Below are 7718 nucleotides of genomic sequence, written 5' to 3' on the forward strand. Positions count from 1 at the left end.
TTTTTTTTTTTTTGAGACAGTCTCATTATGTCACCCTTGGTAGAGTGCTGTAGTGTCATAGCTCACAGCAACCTCCAACTCCTGGGCTTAAGCAGTTCTCTTGCCTAAACCTCCCAAGTAGCTGGGACTACAGGAGCCTGCCACCAACACCGAGCTATTTGGTGGTTGCAGCCATCACTGTTTGGTGGGCCCAGGCTGAATTTGAACCTACCAGCTCAGGTGTATTTGGCTGGCATCTTATCTGCGCTTAGGTGCGGAACCAACTGAATACTTTTTATTTATTTATTTATTTATTTATTTGAGACAGAGCCTCAAGCTGTCACCCTGGGTAGAGTGCTGTGGCATCACAGCTCACAGCAACTTCCATCTCCTGGGCTCAAACGATTCTCTTGCCTCAGTCTCCCAAGTAGCTGGGACTACAGGCGCCTGCCACAACACCCAGATATTTTTTGGTTGCAGCCGTCATTGTTGTTTGGCTGGCCTGGGGTGATTTGAACCCGCCAGCTCAGGTGTGTGTGGCTGGCACCTTAGCCGCTTGAGCCACACGCACAGAGCCCTGAAATTCTTTCTTAATGGCTTTCCCTTGTGATGTCTTGCTCAGAACTGTTTACCTACAAATAATCTTTACTGTTTGTTTAGAGCTTTACTGGATATGAGAAGTAAAGGAAAGAGTCCCCAAAAAAGCAGAAAAGAGAAACAGCCAGATCTGAAGAGTACTAAGATTTGAACAGTTACTGTGTTCCAGACTCTGAGCAAATACTTCTACTTGCACTATCACCTTTAATCCCTAAAGCTCTCTAGGTGTAACACTGTAAACTTTATGAATGTAGGGGATGTGGTTGTAGTTCCATTCTCTAGGTCAGCGCCTTCTCCATAAGACATCTTCATAAATATTTGACACTTGAGAGAAAGAATTGCTGTTTTACAGATGAGGAAACAGACTCAAAAGGTTAAGTGACAAATCAGTTCTTTTAACCATCTCTTAACTAATATCTCCCACTGTTTCCCTAGATGAAATTTTTTACTTGGTATTTATGACCCACATTAACCTGTTCTTCCATTTAAACTTTCATTGTTCAAGCCTTCTGTTTCAAGAGGCATTGTTTGATTCATTTGTACCAAATATACCTGTGTTTCTACACGTGTGTACCTTTACTTGTGCTTTTCTGTACTTATCTTGGCTTCTCATTTTTCAAAGTCCAGTTTAAATCCTGTTTAATGAAGCTTTTCCTGAATAATCTTCTCTTTGTTTTTTGATTCCCATGGCGCTAATGTCCCTATCAGTCCTTTGCCTGGTATGTTACCTCTTAGACAGGTAACACTGGGGAATTTTTCATTTATAGGACTTTGATTCAGTTTATTTTAATTATTTTTTCATTTTTGAGACAGAATCTCACTATGTTGCCCTTGGCAGAGTGCTGTGGCATCATAGCTCATAGCAACCTCAAACTTTTGGGCTTACACAATTCTTCTGCCTCAGCCTCCAAAGTAGGGGAGGCTGAGGCAAGGCACCCACCACAACACCCAGCTAGTTTTTTTTGTTGTAGTTGTCGTTGTTTGACAGGCCCAGGCTGGGTTCCAGCCCACCAGTCCCGGTATATGTGGCTGGTGCCCTAGCTGCTGAGCTAGGGGTGCTAGTTTCCACTTTTTTTTTTTTTTGAGACAGTCTCATTATGTCACCCTTGGTAGAGTGCTGTAGTGTCATAGCTCACAGCAACCTCCAACTCCTGGGCTTAAGCAGTTCTCTTGCCTAAACCTCCCAAGTAGCTGGGACTACAGGAGCCTGCCACCAACACCGAGCTATTTGGTGGTTGCAGCCATCACTGTTTGGTGGGCCCAGGCTGAATTTGAACCTACCAGCTCAGGTGTATTTGGCTGGCATCTTATCTGCGCTTAGGTGCGGAACCAACTGAATACTTTTTATTTATTTATTTATTTATTTATTTGAGACAGAGCCTCAAGCTGTCACCCTGGGTAGAGTGCTGTGGCATCACAGCTCACAGCAACCTCCAACTCCTGGGCTCAAGCGAGTCTCAATGCCCAGCTATTTTGGGGGCGGGTGTGGGGAGGGTTGTAGTTGTCATTGTTGTTTGGCAGGCCCAGGCTGGGTTTGAACCCACCAACTCCGTTGTATGTTGCTGGCACCTAGCTGCTGAGCTATAGTCGCCCAGCCCAGTTTACACTGTTTTATATGTGTTTGTACATGTGTGTACATTTGTACTTGCAGAATAACCAACTTACCCATTTACTCAATACTCCCATAGTAGCTGGCCCTGAAAGAGTTTATAGTTGGTTTTGCCTAGCAGCATCTTTTAGTAGAATTGCAACATAAACACAATTTGCAGGGTGGCGCCTATGGCTCAGTGAGTAGGGTGCCGGCCTCATATACTGAGGGTGGCAGGTTCGAACCCAGCCCCAGCCAAACCCAACAAAAAAAAATAGGCAGGTATTGTGGTGAGCTCCTATAGTCCCAGCTACTTGGGAGGCTGAGGCAAGAGAAATGTCCTAAGCCCAAGAGCTGGAGGTTGCTGTGAGCTGTGACGTTATGGCACTCTACCAACAGTGACAAAGTGAGACTCTTGTCTCTAAAAAAAGAAATAAAAAATAAAATAATTGCAGCATCTAACTTGCCTTTCTTACCCATCCCCCACCTTTTAGTTTTCTTGTCTCCCTTCTCCCTGTGCCTGGCCCCTGCTTAGTTCTTCTGGCGTCCTGTCTGTGGTCCACAGCTTTTGTGGCCTCATGCCCCATCAAGCTATTCTCCTTAGAAATAATTTCTTTTTTCCCTGCATCAAAGTAGGAATGACTGGATGTGAGAGAGTAGGGCTGGCTGTCCTGACCATACTTCTCCCTTTCAGACTTACCTTTTTTTTTTGAGCCTTGGTTTTTCTATTTTTAGTAGAGATGGGCTCTCACTCTTGCTCAGGCTGGTCTTGAACTCATGAGCTCAAGTAATCGCCTGCTTTGGCCTCTGAGAGTGCTAGGATTACAGGTGTGAATCACCGTGCCCAGCTGAATATTAATTCGTTTTAAAAAAAATCATTTTTGAGACTTAACAGTAATTCAAGAATGGGCTGTTCTCCCTCTTGGGCCCTTTTTCTTGATAGAAAGATAGAATTCCTATATGGTTTGGTAAAGGAACTATGGCCAGCTATAGGTAGTTTCCCCCCCAGATCATGCCTCATCCCCCTGGAGACCTAGCTGACATGTTCAGTAATGCTTTTTGTATAATTATTAATCCCATTAGTGTAGTCTGTGTTTAAATAACCTTTATGCAATAAGGTTATCCTGGTTATGTGTTCCCATCTCCCAGCTGTCCTTAGATCTGTTGCCTCTGGTTACACTGTTTCAGATTACATGTGTTTCAAGAACTCTGGTAACTTTGATGCTTTGTATGTATCTTCTCTGACAACACACATTTATTTCTGTCAGTTAGAATGTATAGTCCTTGAGGATAGAGAATATTTCTTTTCTGCATGTTAGATCTCAAAAAATCTTTCCTTATTATGGACAGATTGCCTGAGGAGTACTAATAATGTACTTGTGGGCTTGTGTTTATTACTTCCAGGGGAACCAGGAAGTGGGACGGAAAGTGATACTTCTCCAGACTTCCACAATCAGGAAAATGAGCCCAGCCAGGAGGACCCTGAGGATCTGGATGGATCTGTGCAGGGAGTGAAACCTCAGAAGGCTGCTTCTTCCACTTCCTCAGGGAGTCATCACAGCAGCCATAAAAAACGAAAGAATAAAAACCGGCACAGGTCAGTGGCAGGGATCCCACTCCCCAGAGGCTCCATGACCATTGCTGGGAAAGGACTTTCCTAGAATAAAACTCTAAGATTGTTGCACAGCCTTTCTGTTGATGATGGGAAGAACGTCCTTTGGTCCAGATGAAACTAATTTGCTTAAAGGCTAATTTGCTCAAAGGGAGGAACTGGTGGGCATTAGAGTAACTCTGAAAGAGGACTCCAGGACATTTTTCTCACTGTTTCTAGCGCAGAAGAATTTTATTTTATAAAGGCTTTGTTTCATATGATGATACCTTCATGCTTCATGGATATGGATCTAGGCAGTCTCCAAGTTATAAATGTCTGCCTGACATACAACTCACACTTATGAACAGAGGCTATTACAGGTAATAGGTACATGTGAATTTGGAAACAGTTTAGAAGAGAAAAAGGGGAAATAGAAGTGGAATCTGTGCACACAGTGTTTGAAAAATGCTGCTAGTGCATGTTGGGATAAAGTCTTTTGCTCTTAATCCTAATTTCTGCCTACTCTTATTTCTTTGTGAACAGAGAGAACTGATTTGACATACCCTTTTTTCTTTTTAAATACAAGGTATTTAACAATACCTTTTTTCTTTTTTGATTGTTTATTGTTTATTGTTTGATTGTTTTTCTGTATCAAAGGAAAAATGTAAAACCTCTAAAACATGAGACTGTCTTCCCAGGTAATGTTGGCCCACTATGTTTTCTTGCAGTGCATAATGAGATCGAAATGACCTCAGTAAACAGAGAGGTTAGATAGCTCCCAGAGAGGATTTTATCATGGACTCTTGCCTCAGGTTTACATGATAATGCCAGAGCTTGAAATGGGAAATGATGCACTTACCTGAGAGAGGGTCATGCATAGTTTCTAGAGTAAGGAATCTTGCCCTGGCTTCATACCTTCTAAGAGGCTTGGAAACCAGGTGTGCACAGGGTTTTCATGCCTCCAAGAATATTCCAGGCCAGGGCAAGATTCCTTGTTCTAGAAACTATGCATTTGTCCGCTCCTCTTGGGAGCCTGCAGGCTAAGGAAGTAAAGGGGGTATGCAGGGAGTGAGTGGAGTTCCCTGTGTTGTAGTTTGCTTCTGGGTTTGATTTGCAAACCTGTAGGCTTTTTCTTCATGCATGCAAGGTATCATTAGCTTCATGGATATGGATCTAGGCAGTCTCCAAGTTATAAATGTCTGCCTGATATACAACTCACACTTACGAACAGAGGCTATTACAGGTAATAGGTACACGTAACTGTTCCAACTTACATACAAATTCAACTTAAGAACAAACGTTTAGAATGATCCTGTTTGTGACCCAGGGACTGCCCATACGGGGATAATGTAGAATTAACTCTGATTTCAACCTCTTTCACATCAGCTGATTCGTTAGTTCTTTTAAGGGTTTTTCTTATTGATGGTAGTGATGTTCTTTAGGCTGCAGAAATAGTATTTCCTTCAAATAGTGACTCAGCACTGCTGCTTAACATTTTTCTGCAAACCAGAAGTCAACATGCTAATCTGGTAACTGTCGTAAGAAATAGCAAAAATTATGTATATATACATTTTTTTTTTTGATAAGGCTACAGATATTTGACCACTGTAATAGGACTGGTGCTAGTTTATCACAAGCAACAGAGAAACATACTCTTGAAAATAACTTTTTTTTTTTTTTGCAGATTTTGGCTAGGGCTGGGTTTGAACCTGCCACCTCTGGTATATGGGGTCGGCAGCCTACTCCTTGAGCCACAGGCACTGCCCGAAAATAACACTTTTTAAATTGTCAACATAATTAAATGTCATACTCTGCATTGTTTTTTAAAAATTTACTACAGAGTCATTTTAAAGTAATGATCCTTTTTTTTTATTATTTGGGATTCACTGAGGGTACAAATTAGGTTACACTGGTTGCTTTTGTTAGATAAAGTCGTCTTACAGTAATGATTCTTTTTTATTTCATACCATGTTTCCCCCAAAATAAGACACTGTCTTATATTTATTTTTTCTCAAGAAGACACACTAGGGCTTATTGTCAGGGGCTGTCTTATTTTTATTAAGTATAATACAATAATCTACATGTATTCAAATACAGTTAAGTCATCTTCTTCTGGAACCTGACAGGGGAAGCCTACCTTGTTGGTGGGACTGGCACTAGTGATGCGTGAACTCCTTTCCCCTAGCCATTCACATGTGCACAGTAGGACGCCTGCGACCATGGTTACCACACATGCACCTGCGCAAGTGCGAATGGCTGGGAGAAAGGAGCTGTGGCAGATAAAAGGTATTCCTGTCTTCCTTACCGTTCTGCGCAGAAATGCATGGTGTGGCTATCTGCCCATCGCTAGGTCTTATCATCAGGGTAGGGCTTGTATTTAACAAATGCATTGAAATCCTGCTAGGGCTTATTTTTTGGGTAGGTCTTATTTTCGGGGAAACATGGTAGTGTTTAGGGAAGAAATTCCTTGACGTTTCTGGGACCTTTATTTCCCCAAAACTGATCAATAGACTCCCTAGATGGCTTTTTATTTCAGGTACTCATTTTACTCATTTCCATTAGTAGCATAATCAGCTGATGATTGACTAAAAAAAAAAAACCAAGATGCTTGGTCAGCGCCTGTGGCTCAGTGGGTAGGGCACCGGCCCCATATACAAGGGTGGCAGGTTCGAACCTAGACCCAGCCAAACTGCAACAAAAGAATAGCTGGGCGTTGTGGTGGGTGCCTGTAGTCCCAGCTACTCAGGAGGCTGAGGCAAGAGAATCGCCTATGCCACGGGTTGGAGGTTGCTGTGAGCTGTGACGCCATAGCACTCTGAGGGTGACAAAGTGAGACTCTGTCTCTAAAAAAAAAAGAGAAGCATTAAACTTTACTTCTTTTTGCAGTTTTCTAGTAAATTTCCATAGGAACACTTCTTCCTGTCCTTTTTTCTCCTGGCCCCAGGAGCTAATTCATTCCAAAAGAAATCTTAATTGTTATAAAGATCTTTGATGTTCGTTACTGCATTCCCAAATGGGATTTTCTATTTGGAAAGCAGAATCCTGGTTTTTATCATTGTCCTTTCCTCTGATGTCGTATTTGATTTTCTCCACTGGCCTTAGGTACTCATCTGCCCCTAGAGTGGAGAGTAGGGCTGATTTGCTTCCTTTTGAGGGGGAAGACAGATTCAGTGAGCAGTTAAGGTTCTTGGATTCCTGCCATCTTCGGTCAGGAATTTTGTCTAGTCCAAGTCTTTTACCCATGACTAATGTCTTAATGGGGCTGGCAGATTGGGGTGTGGATGGGCAACATTGTCTGTGCACATTGGTAAATTTGTGCCTAGTACAGTATGTGCATCTCCTCCAATGTGCCATACCCCATAGAGTCAGAGTCAGTAGTAAATTATTGGAACAAATATTTGAGTATTTAACTATGTGCCAGGCACTGTTCAGTGGTGAACAAAGCAAATTAGAAATACTTATGGAACTTTAGCAAAAGGAAATAACTTTTGAATTTGATGTATATGAAAATATATCAAATAATATTTTGTCCTAAGTGATCACAGTATTCTGAATTCTTATATTTTGCATGATACCTGAACAATAAATCAGTCTCATTGTCTTTAAAGAAGGAAGTTGAAAATAATAACATATAATGGCTCTTACAGGTTTCTGCTACTATCCTAAACCCTGAAATTCTTCTAGGTCAGTGGTTCTCAACCATCTTAATGCCATGATGTATTTTTATTGTTACAAAGGGGTCGTGACCCACAGGTTGAGAACCACTGTAGTTTGTAAAGTTTTGATTAACTAGGTACAGATAGGGCATGGTGGCTCACATCTGTAATCCTAGCACTCTGGGAGGTTGAGACAGGAGGATTGCTTAAGCTCAGGAGTTTGAGACAGCCTGAGCAAGAGCAAGACCCCATCTCTACTAAAAATAGAAAGATTAGGCTCGGCGCCTGTGGCTCAAGCGGCTAAGGC

The 7718-nt window shown here is 42.0% G+C and overlaps 1 protein-coding gene across 3 annotated transcripts in view; it reads left to right on the plus strand.

The window, feature by feature from the left end:
• Nucleotides 1-7718, plus strand: part of MEAF6 (MYST/Esa1 associated factor 6) — a 27752-nt gene that overhangs the window by 15437 nt on the left and 4597 nt on the right. For 2 of the 3 annotated variants that reach the window (XR_002772919.1, XM_003788161.3), the window contains exon 5: nucleotides 3569-3761. Coding sequence is in view for 2 of the 3 variants with exons in the window: in XM_003788161.3 (XP_003788209.1) it covers nucleotides 3569-3761 (193 nt within the window). In the remaining variant the exon portion in view is untranslated. Of the gene's footprint in view, nucleotides 1-3568; nucleotides 4112-7718 lie in introns of those variants that run through there. The other variant, XM_023512195.1, reaches the window with a different exon arrangement.

This window comes from Otolemur garnettii, unplaced genomic scaffold, assembly GCF_000181295.1.
Source record: "Otolemur garnettii isolate 467f Iridium unplaced genomic scaffold, OtoGar3 scaffold00025, whole genome shotgun sequence".
Lineage (NCBI taxonomy): Eukaryota > Metazoa > Chordata > Mammalia > Primates > Galagidae > Otolemur > Otolemur garnettii.